Consider the following 23,348-nt stretch of genomic DNA (forward strand, 5'->3'; position numbering starts at 1 on the left):
CCTGACAAAGAACTACCTGGGAATCAAAAGTCCAGTGGACACTTAGAGAATTCTTTCTGCCTCCAATCTGAGATTTCTATTCCCAACACTGACTGGCTGCTATCTAGGACCATCCTTAATCCTACCTTCTCTCCTTATCCTGAGGGCTGATCTCCAGGATGAAATTAGCGAAGTTAAAGAAAAATAAATACTCATGCTTCTTAGGATCCTCAAGTGTTGTGATATTACAGTAATATAACCAAATTCCTGAGAATCACTTGCTATTCCCTTCCTCACCTTCTCCTCCTCTCTCCTATTTTCTTAGAACACACAAGAAACAAATTAAGGCCTAAAATTTCTTCGAAATGTAAAAAAGATTTTGTATGCCCAAAGATCCACTATTTCTTACTGATGTGACACTCAAGGGTTTATTTATCAAGGGGAGCAAAAATCAACTAACAAGCATTAAAAATCTATTTTCCAGTCAGGCACTGTGATACATCTTGGGGATATCAAATAGTCCCTTGCTTTCAAGGACAACATATTTTATTGGGGGAAACAAAATATAAGTACCTATATAAAAAAAACATGGCAGTCCTTCAATTCTAGCAGTTGGGAGAACAAGGAAAAGTTTTCTGGCAGTACTTAAGCCGAGGCTTGAAGAAACACATTATATGAGGTAAAGATGAGGAGAGAAAACATTTCAGGCACAGATATGATACAGGATATAAGCAACAGCAAGGCTAGACCAATGTTCTTTTTTTTTTTTTTTTTTAAAGGTTTTTGCAAGGCAAATGGGGCTAAGTGGCTTGCCAAGGCTACATACACAGTGAGGTAATTATTGTTTGAGACCGGATTTGAACCCAGGTACTCCTGACTCCAGGGCTGGTGCTTTATCCACTGTACCACCTAGCTGCCCCCCTAGACCAATGTTCTCAAAGGATGTTAGGCATATTAGTGTACCTTAAATTTTGCTAGGTTAAGTCACAAAATTTTAGATATTTTGTTGCTGTAGATATATTAAATTTTACCTACTCAGAATATGCTAAGTATAGTATTTACAAAATAATTTAAGACTTGCTACATATATCACTACATAACAGAGAGGACTGAATTGGGTGATAGTTGTGTAACTAAGAAGAGGGTGGACGTGAGAGGCAGGAGTTCTGGAGAGAGAAGAGGTAAGGTTCTATAGAGGTAAGGTTTGTTAACAGCTTACATCTGAAGGGTGGACTGAGAAGACAATGAAGATGTCAAATTAGTAATCTTCAGAGGCTAGTAGGATAATAGAGCTCTATAGAAATAGGGAAGTTTAGAAGAACAGTGAGTTTGAGCAGGAAAATGAGCTATTTGAGACATGTTGAATATTCAATGTTTTCTGGGACATATATTTCAAAATGTCCTAAGTAACTGTTGGAGATATAACTGACTGAGACAAAGTGGACATGTATCAGGGAGTTGGGTGCCTAGAGATGATAATTAAATAATTAACTCCATGGGAACTAATGCAATCATTAAGAGAGAATATACAGAGAGAAGCAGGTACAAGACAGAGCCTTGAGGAATAGCTAAGGAGGGTTAACATAAGAGTCAGTCAAGAAGAAGCAGGAGCGTATCATCATGAAAACAGAGGAGAGAGAATTAGAGGGGAATTCAGACTGAATACACCAGAGATGGTGAGAAAAGAAGAAAAAGATGTTTGTTAACTGGGAAGAAGTTTTAATTGAAAGACAAGGTCAAAAGTCTGAATGACAAGGGCAGTAACATGAAGAAAATAGCTTTTTCTAAGAATTCAACTTGAATATAAACATCGAGAATTAAAAGACAGTTCAAGGAGATGGTAGGTTCTAGTGAAAGAATTGGGGGGGGGGAATAGGACTGGACCCACTTATAGAATGGGCAAAGAAATAAAAGGGAGTAAGGAAGATGGAGGAGTTATTCTGGGCTATGATCCCTGAAAGTTTAGTTATAAAGGAGAATCTACAGTCACAGCTCCTATACTCTTTAAAGCTAATACTTCTCCTTGTTTTCCCTTTCCTAACCTTACCACTGGAATCAATGACCAATAGATCCAAAATGGAGGTCGATGAAGTTTATCGTATATTTTCTTGTATAGAATGTAAGTTATGCAATAGCAGGTTTTATCTTTGTAATTCCAGTGCTGAGCACAAGTATGAATAAAAGGCTTGATTGTAATACACAGATTAAGCTCTCTATGGTTAATAAAGGGCCAAATACTTCCAAGCACCTTCTGACTGCTGTGGGCTAGCCTGGGGAATGTAACCACCATTTTTTTTCCTTTGGAAAAAGGCAATGCAAGGGGCAACTAGGTGGTGCAGTGGATAGAGCACTGGCCCTGGAGTCAGGAGTACCTGAGTTCAAATCTGGTCTCAGACACTTAATAATTACTTAGCTGTGTGGCCTTGGGCAAGCCACTTAAACTACATCACCTTAGCAAAAAAAATGAAAGAAAAGAAAAAGAAAAAGGGAATACTTTTTGAAATGAACAAAGCCAATTTAAAGACTACTTTTAAGAAGATTATTAGAAGAACACCTTCACTGGGATTCAATTCTACATTTTATCATAATGTTACCGTATAATCTATTTAAGTTTCTTTTAGGGCTATTTTTTTTAGTTTTCTTCCATTCAACAGGAACTTGTGGCTTAAGAAGCTTTCTTCCAGATGTCTTTGTCTAAGCATTAATTTAGACTTTTCTAATTCTTCTGCTGTTCTGATTGACTTGTATTTTAAGCAGCAATTATATATAATTTACACATTTAATTAGTGCATTATTTGTTCCTTTTAGATAAAATAAAGATTGAAAGTTAATTTCTACTTTGGTTGCCCTATCATTATATTGTACTTTTATGCCAGTGAATGTTGGTCAATTTTGCAAAAGTAAAATTTCAGAGTACCTGGTCACATAGTTTAAGTTTACTTAAATACCAATATAGTGTTTTGTTTGCATTTGCTTTCGCCATTATGACACCTATTGAATTACCTAGTAGGACACTGTTCTTAAATTCTCATCCCTGATATGTACATTTCCCTTAATATTTGACCCCCTTTTTTTGGCCAAACTGTAAATCTCATACCAAACATTCTTGGGATTTCTTCCCTTCTTAAAGGTTAGCACCTGTAGTCAGCCCTTTTCTTCTCATGCTCTACCAGTCTCTTCAATAGCTCTTTATGTATCTGTCAGAAACAAAGCCTCACAGCACAGCCTTTCTGTAAGGCCAGAAAGTCATCTAGACTAGATGCAGTGAACTACTTTAAGTACATACAACAGCTATTTTTGGGAAAGCTGTTATAGAGAGGTTTTCCAAACAGGGATTTATTTGTTCAAGAAGGACCTCATTACTTTTCCAATAAGCAAGAATTTGATAAATTCACTAATCTCAACAGTGTCAGGTAACTTACAAATAACTGAAATAAAATAATTATAATCTATGACTTTCATAATGATTTGCATATATTGCTAACTGATATTTATATGACATACAATGGTTTACAAAGATAGATAGCTTATTTGCAGTTTTATAGATGTGATACCTCACACTAAACTCTTTCAGAATTCAAAATTTCCTACTTTAAGAACAAATCAAGAGAGTTTAGAAATTGGATTTCAAAATTAGCTACGATTCCCATCTTTGACCACATGTGACAACTACTGAAGGGAATATTACAAACAGGAAAAGTTCATAAATTAGGTATATTTCCAACTTACCTGCAAGTATAGTTTATTATCTTTTGTTATGGCATCCATAAGTTCCTTTTGCAGAGGCGGGTCTCCATTCACCCAGAGTCCATTAGCTGTATTATTAGCGCTGAAACCACTAGTACTCTTTTGTTTTTTGTACAGTAGAACATAAGCGGTATCCTTTGGAAACCTACTGGTAATTTTCTGGACAGACTGAAATGAGGTAAATGTCACTCTGCTGTCATTAAATAAAAACCACTCCTTTGACATTTCATTATTTTCCAGATCCTGCTCAAGAACTCCAGTAGGAATTTCCCCCCCCAATAAATGACCCTGAGGGGAAGCTAGAGCCAGAGTTTCAGGCTGATGGCACAGCTGAAAGGAAGCGTCAGAACTTGTGATATTTCTGGCATATGAATAGTAATGTCCACTTTCAGAGGAGATGCCCGAGTGAACAACAACAGAGCTTAACAGATAGGGCACCAATTTGGGGCAGCATGCTTCATCAGTCCCTGAGGACTTAAGCTTTTTAGCTAGGTTCTCACCGGTATCTGTGAAATCTACATCTACTGACCAACTTTCAGGTAATGAAGTTAGAGAGGAATTAGTTCTTTTGACTGGTAACTCCAAAACCAATGGCAGTGACACATTGTCTAGGATTTTGCGTCGTATGTGACACTTCTGATCATAGGAAAATCTCAGGAGAGTGAGAATAAGGTATTCAGGTTCCTCCATGATTTGCATAGTTTTCTCTGCATTCTGTAGAGAGGCACAGTTTTCACAATAATAGCGATTATCGCCATTAAGGATCTCTGGTGCCAGAAAATAATTTAGCAAGTCAGTAACTGAAGGTGTGCTTTCACCTCCTGGTTTCTGAGATACTCCTCTGTTAATATGAATCTTGCATGGTTCATTAGAGACCAAAGTGTTTTCTGTACAATGAAGCTCGGAAGGAAGATTGTCTAAAGCTGCTTCATCCATGACTGTCTCCAGGCCAAAGTCAGAAGGGACAGGATGACAAAGTGCTGACTCTTCATGAGAGTCAGCAGTTACCACACTAGCCTGTACCACAAAGTCATCCTGAACCTTAGGAGAACATGATGGACCTTGAAAAGACAGGTTTTCCATAGAAGAGGAAGGACAAAATGCAAGTGAAAGATCTGTAAAGGCTTCCTCTTTCTGTGAGGTACTCCTGCAGTTCAAACAGTGAATATTAGTTTGTAGTTTTCCCCCAAACATTTTTTCTATTAAGGTTTTCTCACTATCATTTGTGTAAGGGATCTCTGAAAATGGTGCTGACTTGTTGGATACTTCTTGTAAGGTGGCTTCATTGGATCCCATACTTTCAGAAGGCTTCAGTGAAGAAAGGGCTTTCAAGGTTCTTTCTTCTTCATGAAGTCTACAAAGGAAATGATCATATATTTTCTTAATCAGTCAACATATTTCCTTAAACAGTTTTAGAGTTACAAGTAAACAAGTTTCAGAAAAATCACTAATTTAGAAGAATGTCCTTTTTCTTGCCTCAAATTTAAGAAATATTATCTTCTCATTTTATAATATTTTGAATTGAACAGTCTATTATTTACACCATTTTTGTTTTGCAAGAAAAATGGATAACCTTGAACCAAAAGTGATACTCCCCAAAGCCTAAAAGAATTTTTTTTATGTCATTTGGCTATGAGATTAAAGTATTTTATTACCAGTAAATGCTTCAATTTTAAAATGACCCTATAGGGCAGCTAGGTGGCGCAGTGGATAGAGCACTGGCCCTGGAGGGCCTGAGTTCAAATCCGACCTCAGACACTTATTGCCTAGCTGTGTGACCTTGGGCAAGTCACTTATCATTGCCTTGCAAAAAAAACCCCAAATAAATAGACAGATAGATAAATAAATAAGTAAAATAAAAAAAAATAAAATGTCCCTATAATCAAAGAGAGTTTTCATTTTTGGGGGGTAGGGAAGAAGGCTTCGATAGAAGTGATTAATCTACACACCATTTAGTAATTAAATTGGGAGGTAAATCTGAAAGTTAATAGTGAAATAGGATAAGTCTATTTTTGGACTGGTTTTCTAAATACATGAATAGCCTCTAATAGTCTGTATATGCTGTTCTTGAACTCATACTTCAATGCTCCAGCTAAACAAAAGCTTGCTGGACTTAACAACTATAGCCATTACACTTTTTTAAACAGAGAATAAGAAAGGCCAAATAAAGAATAGAAAAGAAGCTGAAACCAGGTCTTCCTCAGTCGTACATGACAAGCAGCTGACTAAATGCATCCAGGCTCAGAATTTTGAAAACTTACAGGTCTTAGAGCAACAGAAAACTAAGAGAAGAGAAGGGAAAGAAACAAAGGATGAACTATACCCAGAGTCTATTTACTTTACTAAATTTTCTAAAATTTTTCCACTGGGATCAAGATATAGAACTTTGTTAGTTAAATTTTGTATCTTTAATAAAGTTTTTTTATTTTAGACTAAAGAAGAAGAAAAATAGTAGGGTTTTTAGTGGAAAAGGGATAATAATATATACTTAAAGCAACCAGTTATCCAGAAGGAATAAAACAAGATGAGCCAGGAGGAACTAAATTGTATTTTAAAAAATAAAGTTGAAAGAACAGATTTAATGCAGAGGAAGACTTATAATGAATTTTTCTCCTTATTACAGATATCTTCATATATATAATAAAATTTTAAAAATTATATCAAATATACAATAGCAAAATAAAATTCCCATTTGAAAATTTTAAAATCACTACTATAAAAAGCTATTCCCTATTTGTAAAGTTTAGAAATACTTTACCTGTCTAGCAGAAACCTGAGGTATTCAGAACAGTCCTGTTGTGATCTAGGAGTAAACCAAGGAGGCCTGGATGCCTCAAAAAAAATCCGTGGGGCATATGCTTCCCTCTATTGACAAGAGGTAAATTAGAACAGAAGTAAATAATTTGCCATTAGTGAACAAAATTACTTTTGGCCAAGTCATCAATCTCTGAATTTTTAAATTATTGTAAAATTTTGGCCTCAGAGTGACCTGAGGCCATCTACTCTGAAACCAGTTCAAAATTCATCTCTTAAATTAGTTATCATGTTCCCTTTGCCTTTTATAGGTTAAAATATCCCCAGTTTTAACCAATTCCTTCATGGGATCTTTTGAAGACTTTTACCATCCTGGTTACTATATTCTGGATTCTTTTCAGTTTATGAATTTCTTTTCTAAAATGCATACTGAACACAATACTACAGACATGGTCAGATTAAGTAAAAACACAAAAGGATGATTACTCTTCTTGGTCAAGATATATTTGCCCCTCATATGGCAGCTGTATATACTTTGGTTTATTTGGTTGCCACTCTACATAACTGACTTAAGTTTTCAGAATCATTCCTCTCAAGTTTTCCCATCTTCTTCTGGGCTGATTATGAACTTGTAGTCCATAGGCTCCTACCTAATTATTCTATGAAGTTTGAAAACTGGTTTTCCTAAATCTATGATGTACATCAGACTATAACTAACCTTTTCTTCTTTAACACTAATTCTAGATATAGTCACTTCTTTCTAAGGTTCCAATTACTTCTCTCTGTACAAATAAGTTTTCTTTTCTCAGACTATGTGTCTGAGGTCACATTTGAATTCAGCTCTTCTAACTATGGCCAGTGCTCTATCCACTGCACCATCTAGGGGCTAAGTTGCATTGTACATCTTCACTAATGTAAGGAAACTAATAGTAAAATTTCCACCATGATTCACCTAAGTAGAAAGAGAGGAGTGGAGAATAGATCATATACGTATCATAGCACTGTGACAATGAGACTATGTCAACACTGTTGGAATATTCCCCAACAGAAGCAAAGTCAATCCTTGGCTGGTCATCATCACACTTTCATTCTGCAGCAGTACATGAAATCAACAAGAGGGAATTGGTTTTTGGTTCCAGAATCTTACTAACAAGAAGAGCTATTGCCAGCTAGCAAAGTTATAGACAAAAAACAAATGAAATTATCTCTATTACAGAAGGGGGAGAAGTACTAGATACTGCCACTTGAATTCCTGGGTATCCATTGAGCAGCAGAGACAGAGACAGAGAGTGCAGTGAATATTATTTCCATCAAGTAAGGCATGTATTTTAAAATATGGGGGTTAAAAAAAAAAGTCCCTCCAAAGCAAATCTTACTAAATTATGGACTCATTTACTCTGAAATCAAAGTTCTTCCTTTATTGTTTTATTCTCTCCTGAACATGTCTGCATAATGTTAGCAAAAGTAAAATTCAGTGAAAGAAATTTGTATTTTCACTTACATGCTGAATAGAAGTAATTCTAAATGTTACAGTTCATCACATTCCAAAGTAGTTGGCAAAGAACTCTCTTTGTGAGAAAGCAAGATATACCATTAGATATTTGCCTATGGAATATCTAAGAAGTCATTTTCAGCTATGTTGATGTCTTACTTTTATGTAATGTCTTCTTTCATAATATGAACAGTTCAGGTCTGGCACAATGAATTTATTGTTATAATCAACACAGACAAAAATCATACTTACCTGTGTATGAGCCAAAAAGGCAAAAAGATGCTGTAATTTTTTCATTAATGAATTGCACCCATTTAGATTTAAAGATAATACATGCCTCCTGAAACTGAAAGAGAATGAAATTGAATTTCGTTATTATTTCACAAGGATTCCTTTAAATCTAAATAAATGACTCTAAAGGAAAGTTCCTACATGTTATGACCTTTAAAAACCATAAAACTATGACTAACTTACACACAATACACTATCGATTTATATGGGGAAGGAATGTCCCAAGATTATAAAAATAGTCATACACCTTTAACATAGGGTTCAATAAGACATACCTGAATCACTTGGAAGGTATGAACATTACATAATATATATAATACATGATGATTTTAAATCTTTTTTTAAAAAAAAGATTTTATTTGAGTTTTACAATTTTTCCTCTTATCTTACTTCCCTCCCCCCACCCCAACAGAAGGCAATTTGCCAGTCTTTACATTGTTTCCATGGTATACATTGATTCAAACTGAATGTAAGAGAGAAATCATATCCTTAAAGAAGAAACAAAGTAAAAGAGATAACAAGATCAGACAGTAAGATATCAGTTTTTTCCCCCTAAATTAATAGTTCTTGGTCTTTGTTCAAACTCCACAGTTCTTTCTCTGGATACAGATGATATTCTCCATTGAAGACAACCCCATATAGTCCCTGATTATTGCACTGATGGAATAAGCAAGTTCTTCAGGGTTGATCATTGCCCCATGTTGCTGTTAGGGTACACAATGCTTTTCTGGTTCTGCTCATCTTGCTCAGCATCAGCTCATGCAAATCCTTCCAGGCTTCCCTGAATTCCCATCCCTCCTAGTTTCTAATAGAATAAGAGTGTTCCATGACATACATATACCACAGTTTGCTAAGCCATTCCCCAACTGAAGGACATTTACTTGATTTCCAATTTTTTGCCACTATAAACAGAGATGCTATGAATGTTTTTGTACAAGTGATGCTTTTACCCTTTTCCAGATGATTTTAAGTCTTAAGAATAAGGTTAAATTATTTATTATATCCTCTGGTTAAGAAGGCAGAGATTTGTGCAATAATTTTATAATTATTCTAATTTTTAAAAAAGGTTGAAATGTTCTACATTCTTAAAGAGTTAAGCTTGAAATTACATAGAAAAATAAGTTATGGTAAAGATCTCAGTCTATGATTCTGAATTAAGTGTTACTAGGCATGTGTGAAATCCAAGTGTCTGAAATCCAAGTGTCTGGAATGGCAAATTGTATTTAAAATATTTTATGATAACATACAGTTTAAATAAAGAGATACAGAAGTTCCAAGTATCAGGGGCAGCTAGGGGGCAGAGTGATAGAGAACCAACCCTTAAGTCAGGAGGACCTGAGTTCAAATCTGACCACAGAAACTTAATAATTGCCTAGCTGTGTGACCTTGGGCAAGTCACAATCCCACTGCCTTAAATAAAATTTTAAAATTTAAAAAAGTTCTAAGTATCATGATATTTCCCTCAGAATGAGCATTCTTTTACATTTTTTCCCAACAAGAATTTTGTAGAATTTTTGTAGAATATTCTGTAGAATTTTAGAATTGCTCAAGCTTCAAGGAGCAAAGGTCCAGCCACAGAAGTTGCTCCAGCTGAGTTTCAATTCTGGCCTTGTAATTTACTAGCCTGAATCAAATTGGTGATATCACTTAGCTTCTGAATTTTAGTGGCCTCATTTAAAAATGGAAATTTTATTTATAGTTTATCCATCATAGAGGATTATGAAGATCAAATGAAGTAAGCCATGTGAAAAGCTCATAAATCATAAAACCCAATAAGAACCAGGAGCATTCATGTAGTGCCACCTGAGGCAACTGCCTATTTATTCCTACTAATGTGTTTTTGAAAAGAGAAATGTTTAAAGGTGGTTAAAAATGAGCTACCTGCTTCACCTCAATCTTTTGAGGCTTTTCTGAGGAAATGATGCTTCTTAATCACTATCAGCCATCAAAATTAATCTACATCAATTTTCTCCACTCAAGCCTTTTCCCCTCATTCACAATCATAGAGACTGGAGATAAAGAGAAGTAATTTTTTTTTTGTTTGTTTCCATGCATCACTTTGATTTCCTTAGCTGTAAATTGAAGGGGAAGTAATCTTAAGGATATAGTCCCAATTATGACTTCTTAAATAATGTACGACTGGATAACAGATCCCACAAACTTCTTCCGTAAAATATTCATCTACTTTCTTCTAACTGTGCAAGGTAGGAAGAACATATGTAATCCTGATTTTCAGATGAGTTAGGTGACTTATGTCTAAGTTAGCAGCAGCATGGACAGCCATGCACTTCTTCCCAACAATTCTTGCATGCATTCTCCACAGGCATACAGTTACAAACCACTCTGCTCTTGCTAGATTTACATTTTACATTACTCAAGGCAGTAGAGTCATTTCCTGAGAGCTCTTTGTGCCCCCTCTTCTTTTTATTTCCCTCTCAACATCCTTCCCTATTATTGCCTTTTTTTGGCTCTAATTAGGCAACCCTTCCTGTCCTTGTAACTGTGTCCTTGATGACTTTACCTTTCTATATTCTCCAATTATTCTCTCAATCATCCTCTTGCTAATTTTTCATCCCTTCCTCTCCATCCTCTCCAACCCTTCTACTGGTTCCTTCTTTATTGCCCTTAAACATACCCAAGGTTCTTCCATCCTTAAAAATTCAATTAGATTCAACTATCCCCTGAATTAGTCATTCTGTAATTAATTTTCCTCCCTTTTTCAAATCCCTAGAAAAGGCTGTATTTACACATTACCTCTTCTTTCTCTCCTTTCACTCCTCAATTCTGAACTCTCTGCCTCTGACCTGATCAGTTAAATGAAATTCTACTCTCTAAAGTTACCAAGACTCTCTTAATTATTAGCTGTGCATTTTCATACTATATTTAACACTGTTGAATGCTGATTCTTGTATTGTTCCTCCCCTCAAACCCCCTCCTTACTTCTATGTTAAAATAATAAAGATCAATGTTTATTAGGTTTTATTTTTTAAGACTTTCTCCCTTTCACCTTTTAGAATACCTTTGCAGTCTCTTTCCCATCTGTTCTTATCTTTCACTTATACTACAGTATAATCAATCTAGTTCAAACCCTTAAGGATCCATGAAACTGACTATTGTAGAGTCACCTAACTTGTCTCCCCCTACCTTTAACCTCTCACATTCTAATGCTGCTATTAATCTTTCTAATGTTGCAATTCTTCATACCCTGTCACATTTGTATTAGTGGCTCCCTAAGTTCAGACTCTTTGATGTAACATCAAGAACTTTCCAGCTTTCTCTCCAATTAATCCATATGTCAAACTGTGGTACTTATTGTTCCAACATGGAACAATATCCTGATTTTTTTTTTTTTAGTTTTTTGCAAGGCAATGGGGTTAAGTGGCTTGCCCAAGGACGCACAGCTAGGTAATTATTAAGTGTCTGAGGCCAGATTTGAACTCAGGCACTCCTGACTCCAGGGCCGGTGCTCTAACCACTGCGCCACCTAGCCACCCCTAGATTTTGTTTCTACTTAGAATAACTCAAACTTGGTCTATTCAATCTTTCAAGATCCAGCTCTAATCCCATAATAATTCTATGATCCCATAATAATCCCATACTTCTATGATCCCTTTTCTAATCCTGTCAAAATCATAAGTGAACTTTTCTTTTTCTTGATCAATAATACTCTGAAGTTTTTTATGGCATTTATTCTCAGTATGTGGTATACATGTAGAATGTAAATTGCTTGAAACAGGGAACTTTCTCTTGCATCCCTATAAACTAACATAGTAGATAACAGATAAGAATTTAATAAAGATATTAACTGTTGGTCTACATTGGTTCTCAACTAGAGTTTAAACTCCTTGAGAGCTGAATATATAAGAGTGTTTTTCATGTCAAAGGAGTTCAACAAATGGTTGCTCAATATATAAAACATTCTTAAGATTAAACTTACTGTGCACTGGATTGAGCACTGGCCCTGGGGTCAGGAGGACCAGAGTTCAAATGTGGTCTCAGACACCTAATAATTATCTGTGTGACCTTGACTAAATCACTTAACTTTTTGGCTTGAAAAAAAAAGATTAGAAGATTAAACTTACTCTGTGGCCATGAATAGTGCCTGTATCACACTGTTCATATAACAAGTATTTCCTAGGTTAATCAGACCAGTTTTCCCAGTTTCGGATTTTCCAGAAAGTCTAGACAAACAAGATGCCAAGGAATTAGACTGCGAAGTCCAGGCACTTTGATTGAGGATCAATTTAATCTTCTCTTCACTGGGTTTAGGAAAATCCTGTAGATTATTTAAAAAAAAACAAGGAGGGGGGGGGGAAAGTTTAATGTACTACATTTTGCTTTTGAATTAACCAGAACCGCCAAAGCAGCATTTAGAGTTTTAGAGGTAAGCATTCTTTACCTGTCATAAAATAAAACAATAAGTCATTTATGAACTGTGTTTCTGCATATCAAACTGTTTAATTTACATAGAATCAACTTTACTCTGAAATACAATGGCCACATGAGGCTTCTTCTAAGTTTAAGTCTTAAATTGGATTTAAGAAAAGTACCAAGAATTATTGTATTTTGGAACAGGCTACTGTGAGAGACACAAAAAGATTCATCTTCTGAAATGTTATGCAAGAAGATGTTAATAAAGACTATGCATAAGTTTTAAAAATTGAGCAGATGCTCAAATTAGAGGATACTATTATCTTCAAAAAAGTCACATATTCCCATAAATTTCTATTTTATGGATTTATTTTAATCCACAAGATATAGATATTGGCTTCAACAAAGTAGTAATAAAGTTATTCATTTAATTTACATGATCTCTTATGAACTTTGGATGTCCTTAACATAGCCTAGGCTTCTTCTGATTTTATTTAGTCCTTTATATATAGCTCACGTATTTTTTTTAATAAACTGCGAAGTTGCAATAGGAGGCACAGTACCTTGAAATTTAAAAAAAAATCTGAAGTTATTTATCATTTATTCAGAGACCTTCTATTGAGAAAATTACCTGTCAGTGCAGATCTGTAACTATGTTCTCATATAAGTTATAGTCTTTAAAGAGTTGCCAGAGAAGTTACAGTACTTGGCTCAGGGGTACAGCTAGCAAATGTCAGAGGTAGCATTTGAATCCATTTCTGCACTCATAATTTGTTCAATCAATGATCAGGACTTTTTTCTATTGGTGACAAACCTAAAATTCACTAGGAAGCTTTAGAGATCATAAAACCTAAAGCACAACATTAGCTGGAATCTAACAAACTTGTTTTATTTTTTCATAATAAATGTTCCCTTCTCTGACTCACCCTCACTAAGAGGAAGGCATGGTTACATACAGATCCAATCTAGTTATTCTATCTTGAGAAGCCATAGTTGAATGTGAAAATAGAAAGAAAGAAAAGGGGGAAAAACAGGGGTGGGGGAAGAAACTGTCAGAATGTTTTCTAGACATTTGGAAAAAAATTTTCCAATTGGCTGGTTAAAATTTCAAAAATGGACTCTTTGGAAATTTCTATCTTCTTAAGTCGATAAAAATTTTACTAGTTTTGTGTTGAGAATATCAAATACAGATATTTATTCAAAATAAACAAAAAAAATCCCTCTTAGCCTAGTGCTTGGCACACAGAGGAGTTAAATGCTTATTTCCCACATATATGTGTGCTATAGTTTACAATAGAGAAAGTACCTTTATAACCCTTTAAATGAACCTGATCAACACTGCCAATAAGTCCGAATTCTACTTTGACACCTAGTAATTAAATGAAACCTGGGGGTAAAAGCCTCAAATTCTCTCAGTATTAGTTTCCTTATTAGAAAGATGAGAAAAATACTACTTGAGATAGTTTTTCATGGGATATTTGTAGTGAGAATCAAGTGAAAACTTTATAACTATAAAGACCAGGTAGCAAATTCATATTAGTTACAGTTAAGTGGCAAAAAAGTACTTTCATCACATCCAATTAGGGGAGGATAAAGAGGCAAACATGTATCAAATTATAATTTATAAACACATGCAATACATAATGAGTTATGTATTCTGCTGAATAAGTGCTACAAACTATTAATAAGCTGAAACATTACTATGGTCATGTACCAAATCGGTCTACATCAGGAAAATCTTTCTAGGTTAAAATTTTTAATCATCAATCAGAAATGAAAACTGCTAATGAATTGTACTACTGTGGCAACTAATCAAAGAGATTAAACATGGCAATAAAGGTGAAGGAACCAATAGACAGGTATTCATGTACAGATTCAAGAGGACAAATTCTGTCCCTGTCCGGGACCATAGGGCCAGGTGGATGCTGGGCCTAAGGGGTGGGTGATATGGGGGCTAGGGGCCTCTTGGCCCCAGGGCCAGGGATCTATCTGCTGTACCACTCAGCTACCCTACAGCAGAGTCAGAGTGAAAGGAGAGAGAAAATATAGTACAAGGTAGTAGAGAAATACAAAAGGAGGGAGTTACAATCAGCAATGGCAATGGTGGAAAAATATGGAAGTAACTTTTGTAATGGACTTATCATAAAGAATATGATCTACCTGCAACAGAGTTGGTGGTGTTGGAACACAGACTGAAGCACATTTATTATTATTATTATTATTTTTTTGGAGGGGGTGCAGGGAAAATGGGGCTGGGTGGCCTGCCTGGGGCCGCATAGCAGGGTGATCGTTGGGGCTGAGGCTGAATTTGGACCCGGATGCTCCTGGCTCAAGGGCCAGTGCTTTGTCCGCTACCCAGCCGCCCCCTACTATTATTACTATTTTATTTTGGTTTCCCCCCCTTTTTATGGTTTTCGCAGGGCAATGGGGTTGGGGTGGCTTGCATGGGGTCACACAGCTGGGTGATTGTTGGGTGTATGGGGCTGGATTTGGGCTCGGGTGCTCCTGGCTCCAGGGCTGGTGCTCCGTCCATTGTGCCACCTGGCCGTACCTACAATTATTACTATTATTTTTTTTATTTTAATTTTAATTTTTTCTCTCCCCTTTACTTTATTGGTCAAGTGAGTCTATATTTTTTGGGGGAGGGGTATTTTGTTTACTCTTAAATAAGAATATTTTATTAATGTATAATAAAACATTATTTGCACAAAATGAAAATAAATAAATCTTTTAAAAAAGGACAAATTCTACCAAGTTAAATGTTTACTGAGGAATAGTTAGTATTACTCAATCTCCTATGTGGTGAGGCATAGATGCCCTGCCTAGAGAGTTTTTGTTGACAATACTTTCTATATTAAAAATGCTTTTATTAAAAAGCACTTTAAATTACCTCATTTGATCCTAAGAACAACTCCATGAGGTAGGTAACACAAGTATTGTTCATCCTCATTTTAGTAAATATGAGGAAAAGGAGTCTGAGAAGCTGAATGACACAATGATACAAATGAAGTGTTTTTCCATGACATCACAACACTTCTGTTTATTAATTGTAATATTATATGTGCTATAAATTCATTGAGTCATATGTACTTTTTAATCCATCAATTAGAGGATAATACAGAGCACAAGACAGTATACTAATTAATTATGATAAAGTCAGTATATGAAAAATGAAAACAATCACATTTTAAAGTTGTTTCTATCTAGACACTGACATATCCTGAATTTTTGAAATTCTTGAAATATATAGCAAGAAATAAAAATGACTCTAGAAAAGTCATTTTATTTTGACTCAGAGTTCCAATAGAGTAAAGACTCAACTGGAAAAAACATTAAGCAACCTATGAATAAAGTTCAGGTTAATTGGGAGGGATATACAAAAGATTAGATGACTGAATTCAAATGCCTATAAAACTTAAATTGTGATGAAAACAGATTTAACAATCAGGTTACATTAAAAGACAAGATTCCTATAAAAAGAATTTTTGTATATCTTTTTTTGGGGGGGAAGGGTCCTCTGAAATGTTTAGTCACAGAGGTGATTACCTTCTAGGACAGAACTAATTTTTACTAATTTTTTAATTTTTAATAATTCTATAACCAGTTCAGAAAATTTACAAGAAACATATGCAAATAATTCCTATAAAACGGGAGGTATAAAAAAGTTACCACTCTTATTACATTAATGCTACAGATTACTGCTCTTTAACTTATTTATAATTATTAACATATCCGTAAGTTATGGATATAAGTTATGGAGTTCACAAAAATTGTATTAATGATCATTTAGAATGCTAACCTTTACTATTTCCTTTCAAGACATACTTCACAGCTGTCACCATTTCAGTTGTTTACATGTCAATGTTATTGCACATTCATGTCACACTGTACCTTGATGGCTTCCAATATAGGCTCATAAAGATCTGGAAATCCTGAATAATGATACATCATACAATGTATCAGCTCTGTTAACTGAACTAGGAAGGCAGTACTGGAAGGCAGGCCATCAGTTCTAAAAGAGTGAACCAAGTTAACCACATGTGGAACAATCTAAAGGGAAAAAAAGGAGGAAAAATCACTTAAAATGTACTTATAAGAAAGATGATCTATCTAATAACAATTAATAAACTATATTTTAATGCAACATATCAGATACTTGTCTAAATATTTTTTATTACAATATTTTGATTTCAGTACTCTAAAAAAATTTAGCTTTTAGGAAGTTACAGAGAATTTCATCTAATTCTCTTAAGAAATAAATTATATTAAAAAATTAAGTTTTAAAGTAGTGAAGTTGGGTTGGCTAGGTGGCACAGTGGATAGAGCATCAGCCCTGGAGTCAGGAGGACCTGAGTTCAAATCTGGCCTCAGACACTTAATAATTACCTAGCTTGTGTGGCCTTGGGCAAGCCACTTAACCCCATTTGCCTTACAAAAACCTAAAAAAAAAAAAAGATAAAAAAAATAAAAGTAGTGAAGTCAACATTACCATTCTGAAAATTTAAGATGAAGGAATCTTAGTTTCTGCATACTAATCAGTCATCTCAATGAATATTATAATTTTTCTAAAAGATAAGTCCAAATTTAGTTTGGAGCTCCATCTAGTGTAAATTGAAGTTTTCCATTTATGGGAATTTTATATTATATAGTAAACCATACTACTATTCAAAAATCTCAAAAAATAACAGACCATACAGGTCACATTATGGCACAGGTTACAAATACATTTGGGCAGAACCATATGGGGGTAGTTATGTACAAGGTTGGGACGTCTAGTTCTATGAAAAATATAACATGATTCAATAGATATTCTAAAAGTAAGAGAAGTCGCTCTCTTTTTTTTTTCAAGGCAACGGGGTTAAGTGACTTGCCCAAATCACACAGCTAGGTAATTAAGTGTCTGAGGCTAAATTTGAACTCAGGTCCTTCTGACTCCAGGGACAGTGCTCTATGCACTGCACCACCTAAGCCTCTCTACTAAAATAATTTAGTAATCTGAGTCAATTTTGCCTTTGTAACCTGTTACATCACAGTCCAATTTCATTATTTAAGGAAATGGACTAGAATTTTGAAATTTTTAATAATGAATGCATACAGTTCAGGGAGGAGAAAGGAAAGCCGGAAAATTGTTGGCAATAGGGTTATAGCATGGATAGGATCACTGAAGTCAACATAAGACTCAAGATTAGTTAGAACTGTTCCAATGAAAACCAGTATGATTGAGATTCTATTTAATGAAATCATTTCTATTAGATAAGGTTAACATTTTGTTCAGTGTGACAAAACTAATTATCTACAACTATCCAACATAACTGCTTCTTTCAAAACAGTGGCATTGCATAATTATTAAGGGAAGTCAACTTTCTGCCTACATTTTTGTCATGATAAAACCTAATCTAAAGCTCTTTATTCTTCTACTGTCACCTAAAACATTCTCTTCAACTCATTTTCTTACCAAAACTCTATATACAATTAGTTCTTTTAGCCACAGACTGTTCAATGCTATCTATTCACTGTTTCCTCAAGACTTTTCTCACACTGCAGTTCATTTTTCTTGGTTCAATAATCCTCAATTGTTTTAATCTTGCCTACAATCCAGGTGTTGATTTTTTTAAAAGTGAAAGTCATTTGTCTATTTAAATTTCTAAAATTTTCACAGGTGGTGTTACAAATAATTAGCACTACAGACATTCTGAAACATTAAAAATAACATTACAATGGGGAAAAATTTATTGGAGGGGAAAGAGAAGAAAAATAATTATCCACCTATATCATTCCAAATCCCTTGAGGATTTTGCTTTGCCCTTTCCATTTCAAAGTGTAGCTGGGCCTTTAGAGTATATACTATCACATTCTGAACTTCCAATTCAAGGAATTGAAGGATGAAAGAATTTATTCTCCATAAAGTTATCTTCATTACAAGCAAGTACCAGTAACCTTTCAGATATTCCACAGCCTAAATATCCTCAGTTGCCAAATCTGACTGTATCTCTACAAAACCCCCAATAACCTTTGCCTTGAGTTCATGTCTTTACTCCTTATTTTTTATTCTTGTAATAATATGATTCTAATAGTTCCCAAACGATCTCTCCAGCACTGAAACTTGCAGTGCCTCCTTAGTATCTATAGGAACAAACACCAATCTAGTCTGTTGACACTACTCATAATCTGGTCCCAATCTACTTACAACTTTTCTCCCTTTGCTCACTCTATGGTCCCAGGCACTCTTATTTACCATCTATCTAGACTCGGAAAAATGTCACCTTCTACAGGCCTAGTGACTGAATAAATTGAAGGATCAAATTAAAACAACTTTTTCAAGAAATTAACAGTTAGAGCAAAGGACCCAAATGGTGAGCAGGAGAGGGGGGAGGAAAAGGGATGTAGGACAGGACAATATCATTCTGGAATTTGGGGAAGCCTTATCCTTAATAGTGTATGCTCTATGCTACTTCTTTATTTCAAGATTCTGCTTATAAAATTTTTTATTTGAAAGAGCCATACACATTCACTAAAATGACACCAAAAAGGTCAACAAACAATTCTATCCTTTTCTTTTTTTGGAAAATATTCCTTAATTTAAATCCAGATTTACAGAGTTCTAACATTTACAACTAACTTTTTACACTAAAACAGGTCTGACACAAGTAGTTCACATATTCTTTTGGGTTTGTTTTTTTTTTTTTTGCAAGGTAGTGGGGCTAAGTGACCCACCTGAGGTTACACAGCTAGGTAATTATTATGTATCTAAGACCAGAGTCGGAACTCAGGTCCTCCTGATTCTAGGGCTGGTGCTGTATCCACTGGACCAGCTAGCTGTCCCTATTTCAAATGTTATAATCCAGACCTACAATTCCACAAGCTGAGAATTTCTGGGTAGAAATTCCCTCCATGAAAGACAGAACAGTAATCTATCTGAAACTTTTATGTCCTAGAGAGTTGCTTAGAGAAGAGACACTGAAAGGTAGAACTGAAACTTGAATTGCCTAGACTATAAATGCTTAATATCTTATTTATCTTCTATATATATAGCATCTTAAACAGATTACTGCTGAAAATATAAAACTTGATTTAATACTAAAAGAAATTTAACATATAGAAATAAAATGGAGAAGTAACTTACCAAATGGAAAGCCTCTGGAGAATGCTGAAAACTAAGCAACATGTGGGAAAGAACTGCAAGAGCACCAGGTCTCACAAGAGGAAACCAAAGTCGATTAAAAACCTTCAAAAAAATCCAAATATTGATCATGTTCATTTTTTCAAAAATCATGACCATGTTAAAAGTTGCCTCATCTAAGATATTTTAAGTTGCTAAAATTTCTCTTTACACTTCCAAAATAACCTTTTTTATTTTTGCATTTGGCAGCTTAGAGACATGAGAGGCAGTTTCAATATAATCTTGAAAATATCCCCAAAATTCTTATTTAAGTAAGTACCCTTGAAAATCACTGACTGATAACTATAAGTAAGTTAAGGAAACTGCAATTTCATAAAATTTTATTAGATTTGTTTTTATATAAGATATGCATGTAAAGCACTTTCCAAACCTTAAAAGAGTTATAGGAATGAGCTGTTACCAAGTATGACATGGAAAAAGATTCAGTAGTAACACCATATTTTAAAAGGGTCTTTAAAATTACCATTATGCAATTATTTAATAAACAAGTACATTTCCTCAATTAACTAATATTCACATACTTCAGTGAGAACATTTTTTCCCACCTTCCAAATAGGTCAAAAGCATTTATTAGTTTATTATATCCCCTAAATTTAAAGGTTTTCATTTCACCTACCAATTCAATTTTGAGCAAAGTAACATCTATCAAAATAGTAAACTTCTGGACTGCTGCCAGTCCTTTAAGCAGTGCAATCACCCATGTCTCCACATGCTGTGCCAAAGGCCAAGACAGCCAATCAATCATTCTGAAAGACAAAAGAAAATGAAAAAGGATCCTATAAGTCTATTCCAAATATTTTGTTTAGAAGCAGCAGGAGTTCCAATATAGAGCACTAATTTTTTTTTATACAAAGGAATAAGATGAGAAAAAAATGTAGGTTCCTGGGTACATAAATAAGAGTTAATTCCCTTTCCAACATACTTAGAAGAAACTGTTTGAACTGTCCATTTACTCATTCAAAACAAGTATTGAGTGTTTCCTCAAACATCTCATTTCCCAGCAGTATACTTATCATTAGGAAATCTCTTATTTTTCAAGAACCAAATCATCTTTGTTATTCACACCTCATCAGTATCCTCTGTCCTTCCTATTAGAAGGTAGAGAAATAAACTACATTTAAGGAGAAGGGTCAGGGAATCTCATTTCCCACAGGGCTTTGGGGGAAAAAGAAAAGATGGTCAAAAATGAAGACATTCATTTTGTGTATATAGCATTTTGCATTATTGTGATCATTTCCAATATTGTATTGTTACCATAAGTATAAAGTATGGAAAAAATCATTGTTTTAATGATCTTACATTGTTTATAAACATTAAAAATGGGTTTGGCAATGAAATCTACCTCAGTATTATGTTCAAGGGGCAATAAAACTTTGCATACTCTTTGATCCAGCAATATCACTATTAGGTCTGTATCCAAAAAAGAACACATAAAGGGTAAAAATTCCACAAGTATAAAAATATTTATAGCAGTCCTTTTCATAGTGCAGAGAATTGGAAATTGAAGAGATGCCCATCAATTGGGGAATGACTGAACAAGTTAAGGTGTATGAAATATACACCCAACAGTCACATGGGGCGATGATCAACTCTGATGGACTTGATCATTTCTGCATAATCAAAGGCAACACTAAATGACTTGTAATGGAGAATACCATCCAATTCCAAGAGAAGGAACTGCATACTAAAGTTTACTATCCTCAATTTTTAAGTGATTAACATGGATCTTTGTTTAGCATAATTATAGATATAGAGCCTGTATTGCATTGCTTTTTGTCAGGGGGGAGGGAAGGAAGGAAGGGAAAAAAACTGGAGAAAAATGATTGATGAAAACTATTGTTTCTTGTGGCTGGGAAAATAAAGAGAAAAAAGAAAAAAATTTACTTCAGTTATCAAGAGCAAGACTATTCATGTCAATGCTTTCTGTAATCTTTATATTTTAATTAAAAATGTTTCATGCTTACAAATCAATACCATCACTGCCAATATAGTGTCATGAAATACCTGCAGAGAGCTTGAGTCATACTTGCATCTTTTACATTTGGATCAGTGGTAAGGCTCCTGATGAGAACTGTAATCATCTGCAAAGGAATATGCTGCACAAGACTTGCCAAGGCAACAGAGGGTTCAAATGAAACATCTAAAAAAAAATCACAACAAGAAAGTCCAAATAAAGCATTGAGGAATATGAAACATTATTAGAAACATTTAAGAACATATAAATTACAATGTGGTTATATTATATCCCAAAGACATCCTTTAACAATAATATGTACTTCCCTGCACTAGAGTCAAATGTCTGGAACACCTTACTTATTACCTAAAATATTTTTATTCATCATCATATATTATGTGGTTATTTTTGTACTAAAGTCTATATTTACATAACATAATACAAACAAAATATAATCTCCATTCAATAATCAGAAATAATTGGTGGTAAAATAGATAAGAGCTGGGCATATAGTCAGGAAGACCATTTCAAATCCAGCTCTCACGATAATTTTACTAGTTTTGTGTTGTTGAGAAGATCAAATACAGATATGTTTAAAATAAACAAAAAAATCCCTCTTAGCCTAGTGCTTGGCACACAGAGGAGTTACATGCTTATTTCCCATACACATATATGTGTGCTATAGTTTACAATAGAGAAAGCACCTTTATAACCCTTAAATGAACCTGATCAACACTGCCAATAAGTCCGAATTCTACTTTGACACCTAGTAGTTAAATGAAACCTGGGGGGTAAAAGTCTCAAATTCTCTCAGTATTAGTTTTCTTATTAGAAAGATGAGAAAAATACTACTTAAGATAGTTTTTCATGGGATATTTGTAGTGAGAATCAAGTGAAAACTATAATTATAAAGACTAGGTTGCAAATTCATATTAGTTACAGTTAAGTGGCAAAAAAAGTACTTTCATCACATCCAATTAAGGGAGGATAAAGAGGCAAACATGTATCAAATAAACTGTTAAATTTATAACAGATACTAACAAAGTTTCAATAATATTTGTATAGACCATCACAATTTTAAAATACTCTGAAAAATCCTAATAATCTTAAATAGGTTTCATGCCATATTTGCCCTGTTCTGGAGTCAGGGAGGTTGGGAAGTCCTGGCCTCAGACACTAGCTGTTATGATCCTACACAAATCACTTAACCCTGATTGCCTCAGTTTCATCATCTGTAAAATGAGTGAGAAGGAAATGGCAAAATATCTTTGTCAAGAAAACAAATGGGCCATGAAGAGTCAGGCATGAATAAAAACAACTGAATAACAGCAACATGTATCATGAAATGTATTATCCCCTTTCAAAAAATTTATGATATCTCATTTTTTTCATTCCACATAAAGAATAATGTAGCTATAGATAGCAATAGTTCACATCAAGAAGTATGATTTGCTGGGAGCCAAGTCTAAAAGCAATCTAATAGACACAAAGCTGATTTAGGATGTCAACTGGAGTATATTCTTACCTATCAACTTTATCTTTATAAACTATCCCATAAATTCATTAATAAATTAAATAAC

At 34.4% G+C, this 23,348-nt stretch overlaps 1 protein-coding gene across 2 annotated transcripts in view; it reads right to left on the bottom strand.

Moving 5' to 3' along the window:
* The window catches only part of USP38 (ubiquitin specific peptidase 38), a 33,014-nt gene that overhangs the window by 5,846 nt on the left and 3,820 nt on the right, over positions 1 to 23,348 (bottom strand). The window contains exons 2-9 of one of the 2 annotated variants that reach the window (XM_074229236.1): positions 21,819 to 21,954; positions 20,431 to 20,560; positions 19,758 to 19,859; positions 16,526 to 16,684; positions 12,346 to 12,539; positions 8,225 to 8,318; positions 6,485 to 6,591; positions 3,709 to 5,080 (exon numbers count right to left, since the gene is read on the bottom strand). In XM_074229236.1, the coding sequence (XP_074085337.1) occupies positions 3,709 to 5,080; positions 6,485 to 6,591; positions 8,225 to 8,318; positions 12,346 to 12,539; positions 16,526 to 16,684; positions 19,758 to 19,859; positions 20,431 to 20,560; positions 21,819 to 21,954 (2,294 nt within the window). The other variant, XM_074229237.1, reaches the window with a different exon arrangement.

Source organism: Macrotis lagotis, chromosome 3 (assembly GCF_037893015.1).
Source record: "Macrotis lagotis isolate mMagLag1 chromosome 3, bilby.v1.9.chrom.fasta, whole genome shotgun sequence".
Lineage (NCBI taxonomy): Eukaryota > Metazoa > Chordata > Mammalia > Peramelemorphia > Peramelidae > Macrotis > Macrotis lagotis.